The sequence below is a fragment of the Lepidochelys kempii genome, chromosome 3 (assembly GCF_965140285.1).
Source record: "Lepidochelys kempii isolate rLepKem1 chromosome 3, rLepKem1.hap1, whole genome shotgun sequence".
In the NCBI taxonomy this organism is placed as follows: Eukaryota; Metazoa; Chordata; order Testudines; family Cheloniidae; genus Lepidochelys; species Lepidochelys kempii.
In genome coordinates this window covers 132,641,409-132,668,910 of record NC_136382.1, presented here as the reverse complement: position 1 = coordinate 132,668,910, position 27,502 = coordinate 132,641,409, and the positions used below count along the sequence as shown (strand labels likewise).

The 27,502-nt window shown below is 42.3% G+C and overlaps 2 protein-coding genes across 2 annotated transcripts in view; both read right to left on the bottom strand.

The window, feature by feature from the left end:
- Positions 1-17,925, bottom strand: part of DISC1 (DISC1 scaffold protein) — a 383,371-nt gene extending 365,446 nt beyond the window's left edge. The window contains exon 1 of the mRNA XM_073338073.2: positions 17,792-17,925. The gene's annotated coding sequence lies outside the window, so the exon portion shown is untranslated. The remainder of the gene's footprint in view (positions 1-17,791) is intronic.
- Positions 17,926-20,483: 2,558 nt separating this feature from the next.
- The window catches only part of TSNAX (translin associated factor X), a 44,187-nt gene continuing 37,168 nt past the window's right edge, over positions 20,484-27,502 (bottom strand). Inside the window, exons 5-6 of the mRNA XM_073338082.2 lie at positions 26,961-27,088; positions 20,484-22,600 (exon numbers count right to left, since the gene is read on the bottom strand). Of these exons, the coding sequence (XP_073194183.1) occupies positions 22,223-22,600; positions 26,961-27,088 (506 nt within the window). The 3' untranslated portion in view covers positions 20,484-22,222. The remainder of the gene's footprint in view (positions 22,601-26,960; positions 27,089-27,502) is intronic.

Below are 27,502 nucleotides of genomic sequence, written 5' to 3'. Positions count from 1 at the left end.
CCTAGTGCTTGCAGCACCCACAGTGCATGGCACACCAAGCGTGCTACCAGACGTCTAAGGGTATGTCTGCGCGGCAAAGAAAAAAATCTGTGCCAGCCAAGGGACAGGAGTAGCACAGCACTCCCAGCAGCTCCCAGCTTATAGGCCCTTACGCAGAGTTTGTGCCAGAGTACCAGCAGCAGCACCCTGACCACTGACAATGCGGCAGCATGGCGGTGGCTGCAGGCCCAGCTGGAGGCAGTTAACCACTCTTTACTGGGGGGATTATGAGCATCTGGGTGGCAGTTACTGGGGTAATGATATAATTAAGAGAATATAAATAGAAGGAACAGGAAGCAAGAGGGAGTTCAGGAGGTGAGCTGGGTAGAAAGTGCCTGCTACAAGAGGCCTGTGTTAGGTTCTCTGTATAAAAGAGCAAATGAATAAAACGCACAGATGGGGGAAGGCAAACAGCTCAGGTTTTATGACTGAGGTGACAGAAACAGGTTAAGCAGCACAACCTGGAGGTAACTGAAATAGCACCCTGTGACAGAGTTATAAGGGGTTTTTCTGCTCCCCTGCTTTAACAGAGATCATTTTTGTGGATGAGAGGATAACACCAGAGAACGTCCTTGGGGCCACCACTCCTCCACACTCCCTGCTGGTCTGTATACACATCTGCTTGGCTGTCTCTTCATTTCAGTTTTGCTGATAAACACCCTCTTGCAAAGCCTGGGGAAGAGCATGCACGTGAATGTTCCTCAGAGCAATGCAAGAAAGTGATGTTGTCAGGCTAGTGCATGGGACAGGAAGTTCAACTGACCATTAACAAGAATACTGTCAAATGCATAACAAAAACAAATTGGGGCAGGGGGGGTCACTGGTGCCAACTGTCCCAAATTTATCACAAATCTCACAATATTAGGAAATTCAGAGTTACCATTAAAAGAAATCCAAACGTGAACATCTGGAAGTGCACAGTTAAGACAGGCAAGCAGCTGTAACTCTGACCTGTAGTGACACCACAAGGCAAAAAATTGAAATTAACCTTGTATTTTTAAAAACACATTTTAATCTAATCTGGCACTAAAAACTTATGCACTAAACATAATTGTGTGGTTATTGCACAGTGTCACTACAGCGCAGAGCTAGGACTGTTTGTGTGCCCTAACTGTGTACTTCCATGCCTTAAAAAGTTTTTCTTTTACATTTAACTAATTCTGAAATCCCTGGGTTTGAAACCCTTGTTTTGGAGATAATAGCAATATCCTATGAGTAAAAACCTCACAGGGATGTTGTAATGTATTGAACCTGAACTCTAGTTTAATTAAGAGATTCATACAGTTTAAGGCCACAAGGGATCATTCAATCATCTAGTCTGATCTCCTGTATAACACAGCCTGTTCAATTTCACCTAGTTACCCCTGTATTGAGCCCATTAAGTTGTTTGGCTAAAACATGTCTTCCAGAAATGCATCCAGCCTTGTTATCCAGACAGCAAGATATGGAAAATCCACCCCATCCCTTGATAGTTTGGTCTAATGGTTTAATCACCTTCACTGTTAAAAAATTGTGCCTAATTTCTCATTTGAATTTGTCTGGTTTCAGCTTCTAGCCATAAGGTCTTGTTGTGTTGCTTTCTGACAGTAAATGGCTCTTTAATCTATCTGATATTTTCTTCACAGGAAGGCACTTACACACTAATCGAGACACCTCAGTCTGTCATAGCTTCCAGGGCTCAAAGGCAACTGTGATAAGCCAGAGTGACCTTCTGTATAACACAGGCCATAGAATTTCCCTCAAATAATTCCTGTTTGAATTACAGCAGATCTTTAAAAAAAAATCCAATCTTGATTTAATAATTGCCAGTGATGGCGAATCCACCACAACCTTAGATAAATGAACTATGCTCACTGTTAAAAATTTACACTTTATTTCCAATCTGAATTTGTCTAGCTTCAACTTCCAGTCTTTGGATCTTGTTATACCTTTGTGTGCTAGACTGAAGAGCCCATTATCAAATATTTGTTACTTATCTAGGTAGTTATAGACAATGATCAAGTCACTTGTTCATCATTCGTTTTGAACAGCTAAACAGTGAGTGTTTTAAGTTTCTTACTGTAAAAGATTTTTTCCACCCCTTAGATTATTTTTGTGGCTATTTTCTGCACCCTCTTCAGTTTTCTAACATCCTTTTCAAAATGTAGACACCAGAACTTGACATAGTATTCCAATATCTGTCTTACCAATCCTGGATACAACAGTAAAAATTACCTCCTTTCTCCTCTATTTATACATCTATGGTTCACATTAGCCCTTTTTACCATAGCATTGCACGGGGCACTCACGTTGAGTTACTTGTCCACTCTGACCCCTAAAGTTTTTTTAGAGTCACTGCTTTCTAGAATACAGTCTGAATTCTTTGTTTCTAGATGTATAACTTGGCATTTGGCTGTATTAAAAGGTATTTTGTTTGACTAGGCCTAGTTTACCAAGCAGATTGCTCTGTACATCTGCCCCATTCTCATTGTTACCACTTTGCCAGTCTTTGCATCATCCACAAATTTTATCAGCAGTGACTTATCTTCACTTCCAGATCATTGATAAAAATGTCAAATAGTGTCAGGTCTAGTACTGAACTCTGCAGAACCCCATTAGAAACATCCCATTTGAGATTTGTCATTTAGACAGTTCTTAATCTGTTTAACATATGCTTTATTGATATTGCACAGCACTAATTTTTTGAGATAGAAAGTCATGCAGTACTAAGTCAAAGACCTTACAAAAGTTTAAGTAGATTACATCTACACAGTTACCTTTATCAACCAAACTTTTAATCTCATCAAAGAATAAAATCAGATTTAAGACGACGTTTTCCATAAAACAATCATGACTGGTATTCCTTATTCATTAATTCCTATCCTTTAATTCTTTATCAGTGGAATCCTGTATTGTCTTGGCCATTATTTTGCGCAGGAATAAGGTCAGTCTGATTGGCCTATAGCTACCCGGGTCATTCTGCTTACCTTTTCTGAACACTAACCCAACGGTAGCAGTCTTCTGGTATTTCCCTGGTATTCTAAGATGTATTCCAAAATTAACATCAGCAGCCCACAGGTCTTCTCAGTCTGCTGTTTTAGCGCTCTTAAGTGCAAGTTATCCAGGCCTGCTAATTTAAAAATGTTTATCCCTACTGGATGTTTAACATCCTTCTTTGTTACTAATGCAGGGGAAAGTACTTCATCCTCCCCAGGGGATAGGAACACATCATTCTGCTTCTTCCAAATATAGAACAAACATTTATTGAACACTTCTGATTATTTTATTTTTTTTGCACCATTATTAACCATCTTACCATCTCCATCAAGTGATGGGTCTTGTGATACAGGGAGCAGTGGGAGAGTGCTAGATATATAAACTCAAGGCTAATTAAGGCGTGGTTCCCTGTAGACTAGGGAAGGTGGCTGCAGGTTAATTGGAGCACCTGCAGTCAATTAAGGCCCTGTTCGGAACCTAATAAAACCCCTGCGTCAGACAGAGAAGGAGAAAGGACTGGAGCTTGGAGGGGTGTTGTGAGATTTGGAAGACCTGAGAACTGGAATGCGGGAGACCCTGCTCCACAGCATCTAAGGATTGGGGGTAACCCCACCTAAGGGGGACAAGGGTAAGAAACCCACAGGGGTTGAGAGGGGCTGGGATTCAGAGTGAGGCGTGACCCTAGACCCCTCCCCTGCTTCCCTCCTCTACCACCTTCCCGGGCTAGTAGCGGAGGCCCTTGGCACCCAAGAGCAGGGGCAAAGGGTGGTATCTTAGCTCCCTGCCAAGAAAAGTGCAGGAGCTATGAAACTAAAATTGGCCATCTTGCCACTGTCTATACTACTGTTAGAATTTCTTTTGTTCTTAATATACTTAATCCTTTTTATTGTCCTTAGCCCTGCCAGCCATAGATTTTTTTTCCCCCTGATGTTGTTTTTATTTCTAATTGCTGCCTTCCCTACACCCCAATGTAGTTTGTCATCTGACCCCTGTGGGGGAGAGGAGGGGAGCCAGAGGGTAAAATAACAGGACTCTACACATCTTAGTCAATAGGAAAAAATAAATTACATTTGGTGATCAGAGCTTCACAAGTCCTTGCTTGTTGACCAGGCATAAACATTTCTCTGACTGCCTATAGGCTAAGCCCGTAGCCAACCCCGTATTACTACTCTGCTGGCAGAAATGCTGCTGGCTATATGATTAGAATTTTCAAGGAAACGTTCTGGTTGGTGATAGAAACCACACTTAAACAATTCTGGGAAACTTAGTTGTCTAAAATAGATCTTTACTTCAAAAAACTAAGCTAGATGAATTTAAAAACCTCTCATTTTAATCTCAGACTCAGGAAGTAACATCAGACAACACAACGATTGTCACTTGTTGAGGCCTGGAAATAGGAAGTGGGTTCAGTTTCAGACACCATCAGATAATGCCATTGCCAGAGGATGTTATTACAGTTTTAGGCTAAATATAAATAACTTGTCTTATGCAGTACAAACTATCTGTTGGCTATGGTCAATTATTGTGAGAGAATACATGGAAGTCTGCCTGCTGGACTTGTTGGATTTCTAACTGAAGATATAATGCACTCTTGTGTATGGTGTATTGTTATCTCCTACTACAATAATGTTCTAATTCTGTTGCCTGTATTTATGGACCTACTTTAATGCATTGGTGGTAAAATAATAGGCCAAGTGGATTGTTCAGTAAACTAATCTAAGCCAAATCCATAATAAGGGATTACTTTCCATCAGAAAGTACAAACACCTCTAAAAGACTTATATTCCATCTGAATGAATTACTTTTCCTACCACTTGTCAGCATTAGAAATTGGCCAGTGGCCCAAGGCCTACACTTTACTCAACAGGCTAATAAAATATTGATCAACAATGCCAAAGAGCCAGCTGCACAGAGAATAGCAATTGTGGAGAAAAGATTGTAGTGATTGCTGCCAAAATATTCATCTTGGTAGGATTCAATGCCAAGTAATTTCACTTTTGTGTGATTCAAAATCCTGCTCTCTGTAATAAAACCTTCACAAGAACAGAAAATACCCTAAAGAGTTAGTCCAAAAGTGGACAGTGGCCTGGAAACTGAACTACCCTCCTCCCCCAGGAGAAAAGCCCTCCAGAAAAGAGAAGAGACATAGGGGCAAAGCAGTGTGAGGAAAATATGCACAGCCACTCCTAGCCTGGTGTGCTTGTCCTGGAGACAAACAGCTGTCTGAAAATGGGGGGGTATGAACCCAGCACCTCTCATAAGCAACACACTCACTTAGCAACATCTAAAGGGAAAAGGAACAGTCAAAGGAAGGAAGAGAACAGAACAAAACAAACCCAGGGCAGGAATGAATTCTCCAACCTTCTGCAGTTTGTTCCATTGCTAAACCAATAATCAGGGCAAACTTGGTCCTGTTTCAGGATGGAATCCTGACCTCACTGAAGCTAATGGAAGAACTCTCATGGAGTTCAATGGGGCTAGGATTTCACCCTCAGCCTCTAAAATAGGCTAAACTCAGACTTTGCACTTGCCTTTGAAACATATGAGCATGCCAACATATTCAGTAGACAATATGATGTCCAGGTATAGCAATGCTATCAGGTTTATTATTTGTCACATGTATTTTTCTCTGGATGCTATCACAGAAAACAGAAGGATCCCAGCAAGAAGGAATGTATGGGTCTTGACAGGGCCACATTTCTCAGCTATGTGCTACTTAAAAGATTAAACCTGGGATGGCACCATTCAAAATATTAAAGCTGGCCCCTGCAAAATATTCTTCTAAATCGAATGAAGGCCATTAGAACTGTGCAGAAGTGTGATGTCAACTGCTGAAAGATGAGTGTCGCTTCTCCCTTTACTCTCATTTCCTCATCCTTTTATATATCTTTAAAAGGAACAAGAACAAAGATATCTAGTTGGCTTATGAAAGAAGAACAAAACAGTTTTGGATTCTCAGGTCTGTAGCATGGAGTCTGAGGATTGTGGGGTGGGGAAAAGATATTACAGTTGTATTTCAGAAGGACAGCCTCCCTTTTGCAAGTGCAGTTTGCACCCTGATTACATTGTATTGAATAGTGGGCAAATTCTCAGATTTGTGGCCACGGTTAATTTTTCTATTGCCAAAAGGTGGCACCAAATGTTCTGGTACAAACTGCACCTATGAACAGGGAAGCCATGCCTCAGCCCTTGTGAAAATGGACCTGCAAACAAAAGGGAGAAGAGGGAGTATATGATGAGACAGAGGAAAGGATGAAGGAAGAGCAATGGAAGGACGAAGTCAAAAGAGGAAAAGTGGGAAATGAAAGAAGAGATGAATCATGAGAGAAAAGGAAGCGAGAGAAAGGAAACTGGAGAAGAGTTATCCCTAAAACTAATATCCCTAGTTAGAAAAAAAACAAAAAAAACAAATGTCTGGGAATGGGGAAGAGGCAGAGAGAAGGCAAAAGGGGATAGCTGAGCAGCATGGTGATGTGCACCAAAACCTTCAATTTCTCCCTCCACATAATATTATGAAGGAGCAACTGCTGCTTGTCAGAAGAAGCCATCTCCTCCACATTTCCTGTGAAACAGGGTGGGATTTCCCATTAATGATCAGTAGAACTTTAGGTCTCCCATCAGATCTGGAGGATCCCTTGGATGAGCAGGTTACTTTAGATATAGGGTTACTGTTCCAGTTCACTCCTGATTAGACTTGGGCAAATTTTTTTGGACAAGGAGTTTATCTGATGAAAAACAGTTTGGGTCAACCCAAAACTATTAGCGAACTTGACACAAATAGTTCCAGCCATTCACAAACCAGCCAGAAGAGGATGCCGTGGTGGTGACCCAGTGCTGATGCTTCCCTCCCACTTTTATGATCTTTAGCCCAGTAGTTAGGGGACACGTGGGCAGGGGAGACCCAGGTTTGAATCCCCACTCTAGAGCAGACCTGAAACAGACTTTATCGATGCACTGAAAATTCAGAAATAATATATCTGAATTTATTCAGATTTGCTTCAATCTTTTTCTGAACTGTTACCAAATAAAAAAAAATATTCACTCATCTCTACTCCTAATACTCTTCAAACTTATCTGCCTTTTGTAGTGACAACAAAAGAGATTCAGTTGGTCAGGAGTCAGCGAAAGGAAAAAGGAACAACCATGCAAATTGAACGTTCTGTGCAATTGTTAGCAGAACAAATAGGGAAGCTGCAGTCCAAATGACAAAGTATGTACATATAGAATTTCTAATTTACATTTTTAAAATTCCTTTTTAGGACCTGATTCGTTGCCAACTTTTCTGAGATTTTTCTGCTAGAACAGATGAACTCCCCCCTCACATATACCACCAAAAAACCTCTCAGTTTTCCAGTGTCACTGGCATCTTGCATTGTTTCAAGACTGAAGTGTTTCTTTTATTAGCAGTATACTGGGGAAGTTAGAGAAGGCTACACAGCTGTACAAAAATTACAGCCCCTTAATATTTATAGATTTACTGCCCAGCAAAATATTTACTATTAAAATCTTGCACGTGGTTTGTAAAGTTAAATGGAGTTAACACGTAATATTGTGGTGAATATTAGCAATTTTAAAATTGCTTTAGTGGGGGTCATTGTCTTTAACGGAGATTTACAAATATGCAAAAAAGCAGAGGCAACTTGTGGGGGTGGGGAGGGGTCACATGCCCTCACAGATTGCTGGGTCACATGGTGTGACCAGGCCCCCTCCCTGCACAGCAGCTGAGCTAGTGAGCTACACAGGGCAGGAACAGGGAGAGGCAGAGGCAGGAGTTGAGGAACAGCTGAGAGCTGCTTAGGGGTGCTGCTGCTTTAATTCTGCTGGAAGAGGGAGAGGAACAGCTGGAAGCTGCAGGTAGGGGCTGCTGCTTTCCCAGAAGTGGGGGGCCGGCTTTCCAAAAGGCGGAGGACTGCCTGGAGGATGTAGGGGTGTGACTTGAGCTTTTCTGGGCTTGTGCCCCCCCCCCCCGGTCAGCAGGCACAGGTCATCTATGCAAAAAATCAATAAATTCACGATACATATGTGGAAATATTACTTCCCTGACGCCAACCTGCAATGCAACTATTAAAAAAATTATGAATCAGAAATGTAGAGCTGGCAGGTACGTTGAATGGTCATCCAGACCAGCACCCTGCACTGAGGAAGGACCAAGTAAACCTAGAATATCCCTGAGAGGTGTTTGCCCAACCTGTTCTTAAAAACCTCTAGCGATAGGGATTTCACAACCTCCCAATTCCAGAGCTTAACTACCCTTATAGTTGGAAAGATTTTCCAACTATCTCCCCTAAATCTCCTTTGCTGCAGATTAAGTTTATTAATTCTTGCCCTACCTTCAGGGTACATGGGGAACAATTGATCACCTTCCTCTTTATAGCAGCCCTTAACATATTTGAAGACTGCTATCAGGTCCCCCGTCAGTCTTCTTTTCTCACAACTAAATATGACCATTTTTTAAATCTTTCCTCATAGGTCAGGTTTTCTAAACCATTTATAATTTTTGTTGCTCTCCTCTGGACTCTCTCCAATTTGTCCACATCATTCCTTAAGTGGTGAACCCACAACTGGCCACGGTACTCCAGCTGAGACCTCACCAGTGCCAAGTAAAGTGGGACAATTACCTCCCAAATGGTACACGACACTCCTGTTACTACACCCTACAACCATATTAGTCTTTTTTACAAGTGCGTCACATTGTTGACTCATATTCAGTTTGTGATCACAGTAGCCCCCAGATCCTTTTAAGCAGTACTACCACATAGCTGGTTATTCCTCATTTTGTAGCTGTGCATTTGATTTTTCCTTCCTGAGTGAGATATTTTGCACTTGTCCTTATTGAATGTCTTCTCCTAGATTTCAGACCAATTCGTCAAGGTTGTTTTGAATTCTAATCCTGTGCTCCAAAGTGCTTGCAATTTTATAAGCATAACCTCTATTCCATTATCCAAGTCATTAATTAAAATATTGAATAGTACTAGACCCAGGACAGACCCCTGCAGATACCTACTAGATACCCCCTCCCAGTTTGACAGCAAATCATTGATAACTACTCTTTAAGTATAGTAATTTAATCTAGACCACATTTCCCTAGTTTGCTTATGAGAATGTGATGTGAGACTGTGACAAAAACCTTACTAAAATCAAAATAGATCACGTCTACTGCTCCCCCCCCATCCACTAGGCCAATAATTCTGTCAAAGAAGGAAATTATGTTGGTTTGACATGATTTGTTCTTGACAATTGTATGCTGACTATTCCTTATAAGCTTATTATTCTCTAGGTGGTTACAGATTGATTAATAATTTTAATAAAAAATGGTATTGTGCCAACAGCTGGACTACAGAGCACTGACAAATATTTTGAAGTGCATTCGCTGTTGGACAAAGGTTTTTTGAATAAAGGCTGCGTGAAGAGTGAGCTCCCCTAATAGCATCTGGAAGTCCCTGCTGCAATCATATGTGCCTGTGATATAATGTACAGAAAAATTACAAAGAGGCAAAAAAGAAAAGGCAGGAAATTCTCACAATTGCTTATTTCCCTTCACTAAATCAAGCAATTGCCTGATCATAAAACTTGACTGAATTGTGGGAGTGAGTCATAGCATTCAAATCTAGAGTATCCACTAATTGTTTTCATGGAAGAGGCTCGGGGAAGTACAAAGAAGGATTTTATAGGATATTTTTACTGATATGTGACCTCTGTGTTCCTCTCAATGCTAGCAAATCTAGTCATTTCAGTTTAAAAGCTTACTTTGTATTGAATTTCCATAGTGATATTTATCTTCCAGTTTTGAGCACCACAGGATAGAAAATTACTCCTTGCCTGCAACAACTCTGGAGCTCTGGGGAAGGAGCTCTCTGCTGCCATCTAATGGTGAACTGGAGGAAGAGGTGGAATGGGCCAGACCTTATGTGCATATTGTTCCCAGTGGTGAGCTGGAGCCGGTTCGCTAGAATCGGTTGTTAAATTTAGAAGCCCTTTTAGAACCGGATGTTCTGCGAGGGACAACCGGTTCTACAAGGTCTTCTAAATTTAACTGGCCAAAAGTGGCATCTTAGGCACCAACTCCTTGGGTGCTCCAGCCCTGGAGCACCCAAGGGGAAAATTTGGTGGGTGCAGAGCACCCACCCCCAGCTCCCCTCCCTGCCCCAGCTCCACCCCACCTCCACTCCGCCTCTGCCTCCTCCCCTGAACACACCGCCCCGCTCTGCTTCTCCACCCCCCACCCCAGACTTCCTGCGAATCAGCTGTTTGCATAGGAAGCTGGTGCAGGCTGAGAAACAGGCTGCGGCTTCCCGCTCAGGCCCAGGGAGGCGGAGGTGAGCTGGGGCGGGGGGGCGCAAGAAGGGCTGCCCGCACCACAGTAGGTAACCCGGGAGGGGTGGGGGGAGCCGCGCAGGGAAACCGCTCCCTGCCCCAGCTCACCTCCGCCATCCTCGGCCTGAGCAGGAAGCCACAACCTGCTTCTCAGCCCTCCCCGGCTTCCCACCAAACAGCTGATGCCCGGGAAGCCAGGGGGGCGAAGAAGTAGAGCAGGTTGGTGCGTTCAGGGGCGGAGGCAGAGCGGAGGTGAGGTGAGCTGGGGCTGGGCAGGGAGCTGCCGGTGGGTGCTCTGCACCCACCAAATTTTCCCTGTGGGTGCTCCAGCCTCGGAGCACCCACGGAGTTGGCGCCTAAGGCGCCACTTTTGATGTGATCACTGGGGGAGCAGCTGCACGCCCTGCTCCCTACCAGCTACGCTCCTCTGCCCCCAGGAGCCAGAAGGACCTGCCGGATGCTTCCTGGGAGCTGCCTCAGGTAAGCACCTCCGGGACTCCCCGCCTCTGGCTCTTAGGGGTGGGGTGGGCACCCACTACGGTGGCCCACGAGACCCTCCTGCCTGGTTCAGGGGGCAGTCAGGGGACAGGGGTGGATGGGGCTAGGGGGGAGCATCAAGGAACATGGGGGGGGGGGGGGCAATGACCCCCTCATGGGGTGAGGAGGGAACCCATTGTTAAGATGCTGGCAGCTTAGCATTGATTATTCCCATCATCCCGGTATGAACAACTTGGTCATTTTGGTTAAGATTCATTTAAGTTTTGTGGGTACGGGTAATGAAATGTTATAATCCTTACTGTGTAACAAAAAGACAATAAAACTGTACTTTCTTTGCCCTGAGTGACAACAGACAACACAGAGGCAGTGGCAACATGCCCCTACACTGCACCGCTGGAACTGAAATCACTATAGGTGGGTTAGGAGCATGAGGACCCAGACTGTTGCCTCTGTCTGTGATGCTGAATGTAGTGAAAAATGGCTTACAGGGAACATTATGATGAGCGATGTTATGGAGACAGCATTGCACTAAGAGATAGCACAGGGACAGCATCCCCCTAGAGATCACACAAAGGCGGTAGGAAGGTAGACACGAACCATGCCTGCCAATAAGTGGTTGGTCAGAGTGAGAGCAGCCAGTTTCAGCAGTGTTATTGAGCATGCTCTGTCCATGTGAGCATGCTCAGTACAAACCAAGCAGCAAAGCGGGGAGGCACATGACCCACCATGCATTGCCTCTGTAGGAAGGCATCTCTCCATGGAAGCCAGGCATAAGCACCATCTCTCCACGGGTGCTCCAGACAGCCCCAGAAAGCTGTCTTAGCAGAGAGGGTTATTTGTGTAGTTTTTATTATCTAATTTTTCTGTTACTCTTCAGGAGTCTTACAACTTTTCTTATTACTAGCTGAACATCAGTATGTCAGATACTTATATGTGCTTGTCTACAATTCATAGAACCCCACTCACTGCTTTCCTGTTGCACATAAGAACTAAAAAACTCAGAGCCAATGCCTACAAGTCTGTACTCAAACAAACTCCTAACGACTCTAATAAGAGTATGTGTGTCATTGGAGGACTACTGCTGTCAGCACCACATGGAACTTTGGCAAGGGTTTTCAAAAGGCTTATAGGGACTGAGTGCCCCATTTCATGTTTAAATACAATGGGAGTTGGACATCAAACTTCCGTTGGCCCCAGAGAAAATCCCAGTCTTTGTTAAGTTGGTTTGAGGCAGAAACAGTCTGGAAAACATCTCTCAAAACTGATCTCTCCCCAAGGCAATGTCACTGTACCTGGTCTCCAATAAGGCCAGCAACACATTCTTCAACAATAATCCCAAAAGCATTTTGTATTACAGAGTGGTGTCTGGCCCCATTGAAGCTACAGGAGGCTAAAGAGGCTCAGATTTGAGTGTGATGAACACAATATAACTACTGGGATGGATTACCTTATGACTGAGAGCCTGGTCCTGTGTGGTACTGAACAGCTTCAGCTCCCATGGAGCCCAGCTTGCAGAGGCCACTCAGCCTTTGCAGGGTTGCACCCACAGAACAATGGCTTAAATAAAGTTCCAGTACTTTAATACATCTTCTTTAGGGATGTGCCTCATAAGCAACTTTTTCACCACCTCTACAAAGAAATACATCTTCCCAGTGATATTTCCAGCACTTTAATTTTATATATATAGATGTGAAGTCTTGTGATTTGTAAGTTACATATAGGTTCAATCTTAGGATTGCCTGGAGCACCCACCACCACAGTATCTCTGAGGTTCTCCCCCCACTTGTTTGATTTAAACCTAAAGCTCAACATCCAAAAAGGCTCATAAACTTCTTGCACAGGTAACATGCTCATAATGTAAATGAAGGTAATTTAGGGTTCAATTCTGCAAACACTTATTAGTACATGTAATCCTTATGTATGAAAGCAGTGACTTCAAATGGCGTCATGCAAGCAAAGACTGCTCACTTAAGTGTTTTCAAGGTTAAGTCCTAAAAATTAAGCTCTTCATGGACATTGCCTTTTATTGGACAGCAGGTAGCAGAACCTGTACATATTTTCTCTGTACATAATTTACAGAGCTCTACCACCTTGTTTTACCAAAAATGGCCTGGACACAATGGTATAGAGCATCAACAGCTAAAACAACACTCACTTCTAAATGCTTACTGACAGATGTTCTGCAGCTTTTTTGACCAATATCTGCAGAGTACAGGATCTGTTAGACTGGATTTAAACATTTTTAGCTAATTTATCAACATTCATCCTTTACTCCCTCCTCCCTTCTTTAATGCTACAGCCACAATAGCAGCTCTCACAGCACAACTAACAAAGGCCTCCCTTCCAATACAATGCAAATTTTGTATGTCTTTCACGCAAATTATACCCCAAAATTTTTAAGGTAATTAAATAGCACCTGTTATGTTGTTGTAAATATAAATTGAAAGTTCTCAGGGACAGAGCCTTGTGCTCCTCAGTGGCTTGTTCTCCTAAGTAACTCTGGCACTTTTGAAAATTCTTACCCTGTGTGAGTACCATGCTGAGCATAATCGGACCTTCATCCCCAGTTGGGGGATCGAGGAGCTATTGTTATAGATATAAACAACAATAACTGGGGTCTAACTTACTTAGCAACTCCTTTATTAAACTCCACACCCATTAAGTAACATTTATTATACATGAGATGCTGGACTCCCAGTTCCTAAAATAATCATTCTTTCAGCTCACATTCAAGCTCATCTTTTGCTGCACATATATGGAGAAACATGACAGACAACAAGTGTATAAAGTTATAGCCACAAGGGGCAGAAGCAGAATTGGAATCCTTAAGGAAGAGAAAGCACAGGGAAAAAAAGAGAAAATATTTCACACCACAAGATGGTAGCATTGACCTGTCTGACTGCTCATGCTACATGTTATGAGTGAAATGTGTTCTGCTGTTATCCATTTGGCAGGACTCACAGGAGAGGTTTCATATACGTTCACTTTACTATTAAAGTGAGCAGGTGATGTATATCTCTGATGATTTTCGCTGTATTTATTTCAGCACAAATACAGATACACACTGAAACAGGGAAGACAGGCTGGGAAAATATGTAGCGCAAAAGAAAGTGGATACAAGCATCACTTTTTAAAGCTGATTTGAATTTCTCTGTAGATATTTTAAATGAACAGTATTATACCTACCTTTTGAATTTTGCTTGTTAATATTTTAGGTAAAAGGTGCATACAAATACTATTTACATTTAGATATATCGACAAAGGGATCTGAGCTGGTTCCTGTGTACTTACTGGTGGCGTGTGTGTACAAAAGGATTTCAAGATTAGAGGCAGTGTGGTCTAGTGTTGGGAGACCTGCCCCTACCATTGGCCTGCTGTGGGACCTTGGACAAGTCACTTCATCTATCTATAAAAAGAAAAGGAGTACTTGTGGCACCTTAGAGACTAACCAATTTATTTGAGCATAAGCTTTCGTGAGCTACAGCTCACTTCATCGGATGCATACTGTGGAAAGTGTAGAAGATCTTTTATACACACAAAATACCTCCCCCCACCCCACTCTCCTGCTGGCAATAGCTTATCTAAAGTGATCACTCTCCTTCCATCTATCTATGCCTCTCTTTCCCCTTCTATTCTTTTGTCTGTCTTGTATATTTAGACTACAAACTCTTTGGAGCAGGAATTGTCTCTCCCTATGTGTCTACAGAGCACCTAGCACACTGGTTGGGACTTAAAGGCACTGCCGTAATGCAGATCATTATAAAAACAGAATAATAGAAGTGAAACATCATCTGCTCTTTGCATCCCCAGCACAACTAGTAAACTGATGTCCAGTACTTTGAGCTGACACCACAGTTAGTCCAATTTTCAGAATCATAAAATGTAGGGCTGGGAGGGCCCTCAAGAGGCTATCTAATCCATCCCCCATGCTGGGACAGGTTTGAGGCTATGTCTACACTGCACTTTCGTTGATAAAACTTTTGTTGGTCAGGGCTGTGAAAAAAAAAACACACCCTGACCAACAAAAGTTTTACCGACGAAAAGCGCTGGTTTGGACAGTGCTTTCTCAGCAGGAAATTCTTTCCCCACAACAAAGCTACCGCCCCTCATTGGGAGTATTTTTATTTTGTTGGCAGGAGAGCTCTCTCCCGACAACAAAAATCAGCTACACTATGTACCTTACAGCGGCATGGCTGTAGTGGCACAGCTGTGCCCCTGTAAGGGGCGTAGTGTAGACATAGCCTAAGTATACCTACACCTAACCAGTTCTTAAAAACCTTCAGTGATAGACCGATGACCTCCCCAACCTCCCTATGTAACCTATTCCAGTGCCTACCTCTCTCTATGAATTAGAAAACTTTTCCTAATATTTAACCTAAATCTTCCTTGCTGCAAATTAAGCCCATTACTTCTTGTCCTGTCCTTGGTGGACATAGAGAACAATTGATCACCATCCTCTTTATAACAACTTTTGACATATTTGAACGGTATTATGTCCCCTCTCATCCTTCTCTTCTCTAAACATGCCCAGTTCTTTTAACTTTCCTTCTAGGTCAGGTTTTCGAAACCTTTTATCATTTTTGTTACTCTCCTTTGGACTCTCTCCCATGTGTCCACATCTTTCTTAAAGTGTTGTGCTCAAAACTGGATACAATGCGCCAGTGGAGGCCCCACCAGTGCTGAGTAGATTGGGACAATTACCTCTCAGTTCTTACATACAACACACAAAACACCCCACAATATTTGCCTTTCTCATAACTGCATCACGTTGTTGGCTCATGTTCAATTTGTGATCCATTATAACCCCCAGAGTCTTTTCTGCAATACTACCTTCCTAGCCAGTTATTCCCCATTTTGTAGTTGTGCTTTGATTTTTCTTTTCTGAGCGTACTACTTTGCAGTCGTCTTCATTGAATTTCATCTTGTTGATTTCTGTCCAATTCTCCAATTTCTCAAGATCACACTGAATTCTAATCCTGTCCTCCAAAGTGCTAGCAACCCCTCCCAGCTTGGAGTCATCCACAGATTTTATAGTGTATTCACCATTCCATCATCTAAGTCACTAATTAAAATATAGAATAGATATAACAAATATTGAATGAGATACAACATACAATCAAAGGGGTTTAGTTTGGTTTTAAAAATTATTAACTATCCCCAGCTGGATTTCTGTTGGCAATGTCCTCTGGCATCTTGGTAGAAGTGGGTCTAGAGGAAGGATTACATGGAAAAGGTAGTGGCCTTGTGCAGTAGGAGACAGTATCATGCCTACAGGGAAGAGTGGCAAGAAAAGCAAAGAGCTGTGGGACGAGTGGACAAATGGGAGCATGGTCCAACCAGATATCATAAGCCATAGGCGCTGCATTTTATTTTTCCCTGGGGGTGCTCCACCCCACTCCGCCCCTTCCCCAAGGCCTTACCCTCACTCTACCTCTTTCCAACCTTGCTCTATCCATCCCTCTGAGGCTCCTGCCTGTCGCTCACTGCTCTCTGCCCTCCCCCAAATGCCTCCCCAAGTCACCAAACAGCTGATCGGCTGATTTATTTTCGGCGGGTACTTGAGCTCTTGAGCACTCACGGAGTCAGTGCCTATGTCATAAGCCAGGGCTGAGCAAACTACAGCCCGTGGGCCGGATCCAGCCCGTGGGCCGTTTTAAGCCAGCCCGCAAGCCGCACCACGCGGCTGGGCCCTGCTCTGGCTGGGGCGCAAAGTTGGGGCCGCACCATGTGGCTTGGCCCCTCTCCAGCTGGGGTGCTGGGTTGGGGGCTGCACCACACGGCTCGGCCCTGCTCCAGTGCTCCAGCCAAGAAGCAAGGTCGGGGGCCCCACCACACGGCTCCCGGAAGCTGCGGCATGGCCCCGCTCTGGCTCCTACACACTCCAATGGGAGCTGCGGGGCGGTGCCTGCAGATTGGGCAGTGTGCAGAGCCACCTGGCCGCACCTCTGCATAGGAGCCAGAGAAGGGACATGTCACTGCTTCCGGGAGCCGCTTGAGGTAAGCGAAGCTCAGAGCCTGCACTCCCTGAGCCTCTCCCCACGCCCCAACTCCCACCCCCAGCCCTGATGCCCCGCGCGCCCACTGAACCCCTCGGTCCCAGCCCAGAGCACCCTCCCACACCCCAAACTCCTCATCCACAGCTCCACCCCAGAGCCTGCAACCCAATCCCAATTTTGTGAGCATTCATGGCCCGCCATACAATTTCTATTCCCCGATATGGCCCTCAGGCCAAAATGTTTGCCCACCCCTATCATAAGCTAAGCAAGGCCAAGGGGGGCAACATAGGACACTGGGCTTAATGAGCTGTCTGATCTTGTTTGGCAATGAAGGGCAGATCCTACATGATAGAAACCTGTTTATTTAAATAATGAGGGGCGACTGTGATTATAAAAGGGAAACCCTGGAAGGTAATTATAGTAAAAATATATTAGAAACTGGGTTTAGAAATCTAATAGCAGGGGCTCAGAGTTCAGATCGCAGAGAGCAGAGGTAAGGCACAATAGTACCAAAGTGTCAGCCTGATGGCCTATGGGAGGAGCTGGGAGAAGATACATGACATCAGTACTGGCCAGTACTCAGGGAGGCATTGACTGGCTGAAGAAGAAGTTGTAGGCAAACACTCCTCTGCTAGGTTTTGCAAACAGGCCTTTAAAAATGATGTTAAGTGGGGTAAAAAGAGGCTAAACTGGTGGAAAATGGTGATCCTGAATGACTCTACTAAACTAGAAACATGTTCCCTGCTTGCCAAACTTTACTTTGGCTTGTGAAGATTACAAACCTAAAAATAACCAGGGGCTACTTGTCTGCAGAAACAACCTGAGCCCTATCAGCCCATCCAGACACCCACTGTCACATGGTACAATGGTTGTAATAGGATGTAGGCACATTGAACTAAACAGAAGCCCACCCAGACCCACCAGTTTCAGCAGCATTTCTCAAAACGGAGTCATGAGCAAAAACCAACCTGCATTCAGAGCCTAACAGATCTCTGCTTCTGGCAGCTGGAAGAGACATGCTCCTGCAGTGAGATGTTTCACCAAGGATGTCAGCTAGGATGGAAATGACTAACTCATGGGACCATCATAGCCGATGGCTCAGGAGGATGGTGCAGCTCCTTCCAACCTGCTGGCCAGAGTCTGAGAAACAAACAAGTTAAGAAAGGGGAAGCGTCAGAAAAAGAATGAGGGAGCCAAATGGAAAGGGGAAAACAAGAAAGAAACAGCAGCAGTGGTAACCATATTAATTTTGGTATGTAACAAGCTTACAAAGGCTTATGATTCACAACAAAGATTGTGGCTGCCAAAATACAGGTGGATGTAAAATGTTCTCTTTGTACTTACTAAAAATTGTGAACTGGATCATTTCCCCCCCACAGGCTGTGTGTGAAAATAAAAACAAAAAAGTAAGTTTTGTTAATTTTTGGCAGAGGCGTAATCTTGCAAGTGCTGCTGCTCCATATGTGCAATTCCTATTGACTCCAATAGGACGCCCAGCACCTTCTGAAACCAGGCTCTCTTCATTTAGATGCCTAACTTTAGGGATAAGGATGGGGGGGTGAGGAGGAGAATCACCCTTTTCCTTTTCTGCAGCACCTTTTTTCAATTGAATCCCTTAAAAATCTGTTTCTTAACAAAGTCGTCTGGTTTCAAATGATTTGTCTAACTTTCTGCAAGTCACTCCTAACCCACACAACCCTCCCATGGTCTCACCTCACGTCACCAGACGTATCTAGCTTATTTTGCACCTCACCCTGATATCTTCATCCTTGGCTACCCTCCCCCACAGTCCTCCTGCCTTCATCTCCCTTTACACTCCACTTCACTTTCCTCCCACAAACACCCTCTCATTCTCCCCTTTTGTGACTCTCTTCTCCATCCCAGCAACAGAACAATTACTGTAATTCTTTTCATGCTGAAAAACTTTAAAGCTTCTTTTCAGAATCGGGCAAGCACTAAACTAAGCAACTACTTTCTTTTGATATAAACCTCATCTTCCCTTCCTCTCCATCTCCTCCCTTCTACTTGCCATCTTCCTTGCTCTGTTTGGTCTAATCTCAGATTGTAAACTCCTTGGGGCAAAGGCCATGTCTGTTCTATATTCCATAAAGCACTATATACATTTTGGGTACTGTATAGATACCAAGTTTAAAATGTATGTGTGTGATTATGGTATACCTTGTGCAAAACCAAAATAATCAAGACAGCAAGTCGAAATAATATTACATGTTCTGTCAACAGGGAGCTGTTCTCTTACATAGCTTCACTGGCAGTTAAGGAAAGCTAGAATATGGATGGGTTTCTTTTCCCCATTGCAACTGCGTAGTTTCTGTACAAATGTGAACCAAAAAGAAAATTCACTTCTCTGAGAAAGAGGATTTTTAAAAGGCAGATGATTTTAGCACGCAAGACAGCCTTCATGAAACATCTGCTATGATGTCACCTTGTTCTGGCTCAATACCAAGCATATCAATGGCTCCACAGAGTAATGGGATAAGAAATGGGAAAACTGCCATTGCTTGTTTAGCAGCTTGTTTTGTTGATAAATGATGTCACTTTTCAAACAACTACAGTCTAATTGTTGGGGGGGCGGGGGGAATATTTCCTTGAGCAAGAGGTTTGCAAGCCATTAGCTATTTCCCGTCTGTCATGGTGCTTTAATATAGCACACACACTTTGATCCTACTAATGATTACTCATGGATTTGATTTGCTGGACAGGAGAGCCCCTAGGAGGCTTAAAAATCATGCCTGACGTCATTTACAAAAATTAAATATCTTCTGTAGCCATGCTGAAAATTTATTCCAATCTCAAAATTGTTAAACCCAATATATATTAGGCAGAATGTGGAACTGTTCTTAAGAGACTGTGCAAAGAGAAGAATTGCTCCTTTTGTATTCAAATGTTTCCAAATGCTTTAAAAGCAATGAGAGATGGTACTAGTGCAGTGGCTGTTCTGTGAAATATGGTAGCCATTATGTGCTCATCAATGGCAAATGCAGCAGCTTGGGCTTTAGAATCTGTTTTACTGAAAGAGGGAAACACTGCCTATATGATCATTTTAATTCCTATCGGATAGCTGCCCAGAACAGACAGAAGAGACTTCCGTTTAACATCTCATGGTGCCTCTAGCAGTTCTCTCTTCATGGTTTTGCTTCAGACAAGTACATCTTACTGCAAGTTTTCTGAGAGATGTAAGTTCCATCCTACTGAAATGATGGAGTACCATACTCTCACCAGCTTCAGCTGAAGCTCTAGGTGTTCAGCACACCTGCATAATCAGGCTGTAGATACAACAGGCACAGCCACTTGGTACTGTTGTCTATTCATCCCAGAAATAAACTTGTCTTGCCATCAGAGTGGCAACTTCTTTAAGTGCTCTACATTTGACTATGCACATGGAAGGCCCATGTGCAGTCATAGCTGCATTATTATTTTTTAATTAGCAGGATAAAATTAATGGGGGGAGAAACAATGATGAGATCATGTATTGGTGAATGCCAATCATGAGGTACAAGTATGGGGAATGAGTCAGACCTCTGAACTCTGAAGTCCTGAACTCTGAAGTCCTGAACTGTAAGAATGGAATGCACTCAACTATTACTAGTCAAGTATTCTCAAATAGGACTGATAGGTAAAAGAACTATCATTCATTCACAATAACTTTTTAATGATTTTATTGTTCAAAAAAAGCACTTAAAAAGGTATTAAACAATTGGAAAAACACTCCTTTTTCAACTCACCAAATATTGCTTTACATGGAAACAATGGGAAAACCTGTGATAAACACTGTAAGTAACTGTTGTTCTGGTCATACATCAGATGACCCAAGTTAACTAGGACACACCATGTTAACAGGAAAAATATTGGCAGTACTACATCATATGGAAGTAGAAATAAAAAACATGCAGTATTTTCATTTGTGCTTGAGGCGCCTATTTCCTGGAGTACCTTTTTATTTTTTGAAGAGCATATTATTTTATCTGCTGTTTCCCCTCAGCATAACATACATTTTCCAGGGGCTTCCACAACTCTAGACACAAGTGAGAATTCAGATTATCTGCCAATGAGCTCAAGAATGCCAAACAGATGCAGGGTATGTGCCTGTCTGCCTTATTTTTATTGCAATTTCTATTTCATAATAGTATTAAGACACACAAGGCAACACATTTCAAAGGGATAAGTCACATCTCAGTTAAACACACGAGACCAAACTCTTTCTTCGCTAACACCAGTTCAACTCCACTGGAGTCCCTTGGGGTTCCACAAATATAGTGGAGGGCAGAATTCTACCCACTGTCTTTAACCCTGTATCCTCTGAGGTGACAAGCATGCAACCAGCATCAAGCAACAAGTCTGTCCTACTGCTGAATTATCCATGATAAACTTGTTTGGCTAGGTTTCTGCACTTGTGCAAGAACAGGTCTATTCAGCAAACTAAGATTCTGCATCAGTTAAAGCTTTTATTCTTTAAATTTAAAACAATGCATTCAATCTTTTAAAGGATTTTCCAACTGATGCCAAAACAGTAAGGCAACAAGGCAGACCTAAAATAAAGCCGTGAGCCCTGAAATGGCCAGTATATAGCAATATTTACCAGGTTTTATGAGTTTTATCAGTGAGCAGAAAACTTTTAATTTCAGTTTCATGTTCAAAAATATTAGTCAGCCAAACTACAGGTTCACAGTACCTTTGGTTCTGCTTCAATTTCAGTTCCATTGAGATAAACATTCGAGTTAAGCAAATACGAATTAAACAATGGAGACCCAGCATCAGAGAAGTATGCTGAAATGGGCCTATAAAAACAATCTGATCCCAATAATCTATTGGATCAAAGACCAGGGTAGGTTTAGATGCTGGGAGGTTGGGTTTGTTCTGCTCTGATTAAAACATGAGGCTACTGCTTCTCCAGGCTTTGCCTGCCCCCGCCCCATTCTGACATGGGGGTACACAGAAACAGGCTACACTAAGGTGTGGAGCCCAAGAGATATCTGTGGGTAATGCAGAATCACAAAAGTCAATTATTCACAACCTGCTCTGAGCATCAGGTGATCACTGAAGCTGATGCAGTGGCCCAGACAGTTTGAAGTGAATCCATTTCACGGAAAGACACCAACACTGAGTGCAGCATTGACATTTAGCCATTATGACAGCACATAGAGGGGAGGAAAACAGGAGATTTCCCACAGAGGAGAGATTCAAATATTTGTTCACTTACACATTATGTTAAGGGTTTGTTTGTTTTTTGGTTACAAGTTACCTTTGCAAATAATCTTGCTCTGCTAAGTAAAACTAAAAACATCACTACATAAAAGTCATGATGAGGGTCTATTGAAAACAAACCCAAATATTAACAAGCTTCCAACTGTACATCCCAGGGCCATGATTGTCTCACTGTTTTAGGAAAGACCCTCTTCTCGGTCAATCATTTCTGCTTTGGTGGAGAACACATCAGCCAGCATGTGCTTTGGGATTTCAGAACCCCGCACTTTTAATGTATAGCAAGCGTTCTCTACTTTGGCCAGAGACTGCTTCAAGGTATATAGTTTCTTAGACACTTCATAGGGTCCAGTGTTGCCAATATAGGAAAAACCATCATAAATCTGACGTAAAAACTGGCTCAGTTCAAAAGGGGTGTCTATATCACCATTTCCAACACTGTTAATACACATCCGCATCAACTCTCCTGTTAGATCAGCCACACCCAGCAGGTAATCGACAGGTGTTACCTTCAGGCTCCAAGTGCACAGCTGCTTATCGTATGGATTGGAGGAGGGCTGAGGACAAAACACAAGACAGAATATCAAAAAATGAAGAAATGGTGGTTTGCACCAGTTTAAACACACATTGTCTTAACTGGCATAACTGTAGACCAACAACAATTGAAAAACATTCAGTAAAATTAAACTATATAGCATTTCTGTATAGTAGCAGGTTAGGCTTCAACAGCACTTTATAAATTCATTAACCCTTATATACACCTGTAAGGCACAAAAGTATCTTCTACACTTCACAGATGAGAAAACCGTGGTAAATGCATAAACAAACATTTATAAACACTGAAGACAGAGATCCAGGCCCTACATCTACCATCTATATCTGTACACACAGTTACCAAATTTGTCTCTGCATATATGTTTACTTGCATTTACATTTTTGTGCACAGACCTCAGGCCGCCAGGTTTAAAAATCTGGCCCTAACTGACCTGCCCAATGCTAGTGCAGAAGTCAGTGTAAGAGCCAGGGTTAGGAAAAATAAATCCTACCATTTTGTAATACAATCCAATATTTCAAAATGTAGTTACCATGAAAACCAGGACTCAAGAATAAATGGATGTGTTGCTCTGGAATTTTCTCCAGATCTATTATTCTAGAATCTTATTAAAAGTAACCAATACCTCATGGAGTACTTGAAATAATGTTTTATCAAGAAGCGATTCTGCTCCTAAATCATATAATTTCTGTATATCTCTTCCCACATTCTATATCTCCAAGACATCCAGGGTATATGAAAAACTGATTTTTTGTTCTTAAGAGTTCATCTGCTGCTGCTACTTTTTCTCCACATGAAGTCATAAACCCTGTATTTCTGACATCACAATTTGTTGTGAACGCGAGTAGGTCACAGAGGGTTCTGCCTTCAGCAAGAGCAGATGAACTCAAATAAAGATCTCATTTCCTTGCAAATATCCTTAGTAGTAAGGAATATAAGAAGAGAACTATGAAAAGCATGATTTACAACATAATTTCTTCTAAATAAAATGATTTTTCATGAGTTATCTGCAGCAGCAGAACTGGTGCTGTGCTCTTCCATGTAGAATTCCCAGTCTCCCTTATCAACACTTCAAACAGGACAAAACACTTGCTGCAGTTAGTGGTAGTATTTGAAGCCTGACCATTCTGAAATGTATTAAAATGTTAAGACATCATGGTTTCAAATTGCTCAGGGACGGCAGCCCTTGAACATCTGTCTTCAAGATGTTTGCTCTTCTCTAGAGACATTTGCTTAATATTATACCTAGAGTTGAATTCCAGCTGCCTGGAAATGTTATGCAGCTGCTTGCTTGAGTGTTCAACTCAAAAGGCTAGCAATCTAAAGACACCACATATTACATTTACAGCATTTCTTTCAGGAGAAAGAATATTTATCGATGAAGATACTTGCACCTTACTCAACACACAGACTTCTGAATACAATTAGGACTTAGTAATGTTGTGTTAAAGTGGCAAACATTTTTCCAGGAAATTTCTCAAACATTTTTGGCATTTTGGGCTGCTGAAGCATCACTGTCGCCATGAAATTTCAGCAACAATTTTGGGCAGAGGTATGTACAAAATGCAAAATACACTTTCATCTGGAAACTAAAGTAACATAATGGCTGAGACTTTTTTCCTTTGCGGCTTTTGAAAGATGAGCTGAAAAGAGCGGGAAACACAGAGAGACATTCTGAAACTCTCTCTCTCACACAAACAGACATTGGAGATGGAAGGCAAGGGCAACAGGATCCATAATGGTAGGCACTACAGTCACAGAGGGAGCCACGGGCTCAGGTGGTGACAGAGGTTTCTCTTCCTGCAGCTAGGGGAAGAGTGTAGCATGCCTACAGTGCCAGTGGGAAGGGATTTATTTATTTCTCAATTCTGAACAACCTGACTGCAACACTGAATCTCTTTGTGTCCAGTTGACGTTACAAGAGTACTTTGGATCTGCTAACAGTGGTTCCAGTTTCTCTACAATTGCTCAACTAGCAGTGGCATAAGGGACACCTCTAAATGGCACTGACCATTTTCACTAGTATATTCGTAACACAATACATACCTATTACTTTGCTCTGGAGCTCTTCCTGGGGAGTTACACAACAATACACTCCTTAATTTTCAGGATCCCATAAAACCTTTTCTTGTCCTAAATATACGCAGCGACCTGTTATACTGTTTAATTTCTATGACCACTCTTAGGGCTTGTCTTCACTATGGGGGTAAGTCAACCTAAGTTACACTACTCCAGCTACATGAATAAATGCACTGCGTCAACGGGAGATGCTCTCCTGTCGACTTACCTTAATCTTCTCTGGGAACTGGAGTACCGGGGTCAACCCGAAAGTGCTCTGAAGCCAATTTAGTGGGTCTTTATTAGATTATCTTTATTAGTCTTTATTTATTATCTTTATTTGTGCTGGAAATGGCCCAACTTGATGATCACTTTAGATAAGCTATTACCAGCAGGAGAGTGAGTTTGTGTGTGTCTGGGGGTGAGAAAACCTGGATTTGTGCTGGAAATGGCCCACCTTGATTATCATACACATTGTGAAAAGAGTGGTCACTTTGGATAAGCTATTACCAGCAGGAGAGTGAGTTTGTGTGTGTGGTTTTTGGAGGGGGGTGAGGGAGTGAGAGAACCTGGATTTGTGCAGGAAATGGCCCACCTTGATTATCATACACATTGTGAAGAGAGTGGTCACTTTGGATGGGCTATTACCAGCAGGAGAGTGAGTTTGGCGGGGGGGGGGGGTGAGAAAACCTGGATTTGTGCTGGAAATGGCCCAACTTGATGATCACTTTAGATAAGCTATTACCAGCAGGACAGTGGGGCGGGAGGAGGTATTGTTTCATGCTCTCTGTGTGTATATAATGTCTTCTGCAGTTTCCACGGTATGCATCCGATGAAGTGAGCTGTAGCTCACGAAAGCTCATGCTCAAATAAATTGGTTAGTCTCTAAGGTGCCAAAAGAAAAAAAATAATACTATAAGCCTTGTTTCACAGCTGGCTGTAGACATCAGAGTTTAGCTTTTATAGTCTAGTAATGATCATTTCCTTTGACCAACAAACTTTCATCTCAGAACAAACCTGTTCAGTCACTTTCTGGAGGCAATGCTAATATCGCATCATAGCATGCTTAAGACTTTATTCTTTTTTCAAAAATTTTGGGGAGGAATTGCAGCTGTTTCTTTGGTTTCCAAATAACTGATGCTGATGACCACCGGTATGACCATCCAATGTGGACAGCTACATACATCTTCATACAGAGTCATTTGAGATTTTTCTCTTTCAAGACTGCAAATGTCTCATTAGAATAGCAATTAAAGTGACATTAAGCATTCCCCACATTGATCCACTTTACATCCGAATATAAATTTTAAAAACAGAATGTTCATCCAAAGGCTGCGTAAGAAAGATGGCCAGGATGTACTTTGGCCATACACAAAATGTTCTATTTAAGGATGGGTAGGGGAGCGAGGAAGGGCAAGAAATGGAAGATGCTGTATTAGGCATAGGAAAGGAAGGAAAGCAAGTCTGTTCCCTGGGGGAAGTTCAAGATTAATTTTAAGAGAGTTATCCATGACCTTGCTAGGACAGAGAACGTGCATTTTAATACTAACTGATTATAGTGAAAAAACTGCAAGTTGATAAAACTGTGACACAGGACAACACCCTTCCTCTTATCACTCTCTGCAGTTGGCTCCTGTAATTAGCTCATTGTTGAGCAATGGGACTCAATCAGTTGAAGTTACGGTACCCCTTACATTCATTCGCTTCTTCTATTTAGGTTCTTATGCTACCCCTATCAGTATGATATCTGAGTGCCTATTGGATATAATCATATAGGCAATATGCATTACAAAATTTAGAAAAGTTCCTCCAGAATTATCGAATGGTATGCTAATATACTGCCCCTTTTTCCCAGTGAAAATGGCTCAGCCTGGTCCATGAATAAAAGGCACATGCCACAGATCTAGGTTTTTTCTACTATCCATGAAAAGCATGGTTCGGCCAAATGTTAAACCAGTAACTGGACTTACTTGATCACATGCCAGTATTCTGTAACTTTAAAACCTCGTTAGTCCATTATGTTGTCAGCACTAACCATCTCTAACCAGCTGTAGGCTGAAGGCCTCTGCAGTTTGACTGATTTTTATTATGGCACCAATACATTTCCCTAGCATGTCGTATTACCAAGGAAATCACAACTATGTATTTATGAAGAGCTTGCTTCCTATAAATAAAAAATTGGAATGATCATCAGAAGCTGTTAAAATATATGATAAATATATTAGAAACACTAAGTATGAGAAGGTTTCTTTGCAAATAAAAGTGGATAAATCTAGCTCATCACATGTGAACAAAACAATTCTTACCGTGTTTGTTTCTTCTTCTTTGTCTTCCATTGTAAATATTAGCTGTTTGTTGATCTCCTTAACACTAATTAATGATCGTGTTTTGATGAAATATTGGAAAGACACTGCCTCTACATATTCCTGAAGCCCTGTAGGAACAGCAGAAGTCAAACTAATGAAACTTCTCAACAGATATCCATGCTTACAATTACAGAAATATTTTAGAAAAGACTATTTTCAAGGTCACCTGCAAAAGGAAAGTGAAAATGGTGCAAAAGACAGAAATAGGAACTGAATACATAATTTTATTTACCTAATATGCTTCCCCCATCTACAAACCAAGACATTAAACCAACATCATGACTGATATGCATTTTCAGCATATTTTATTCAGAAGGGTACATTATGCATAGAACTTCTTTCCCATCCATATGCTTTTGTAATCGTAATATAAAGCATGATCCTGCTCCCACTGACCTCTCGGGTCTGTTCTCACTATACAGCAGCTCCTTACAGTGGGGTATTAAGAAATTTGTTTTAACAGACTATTTCTCTGATAGAAA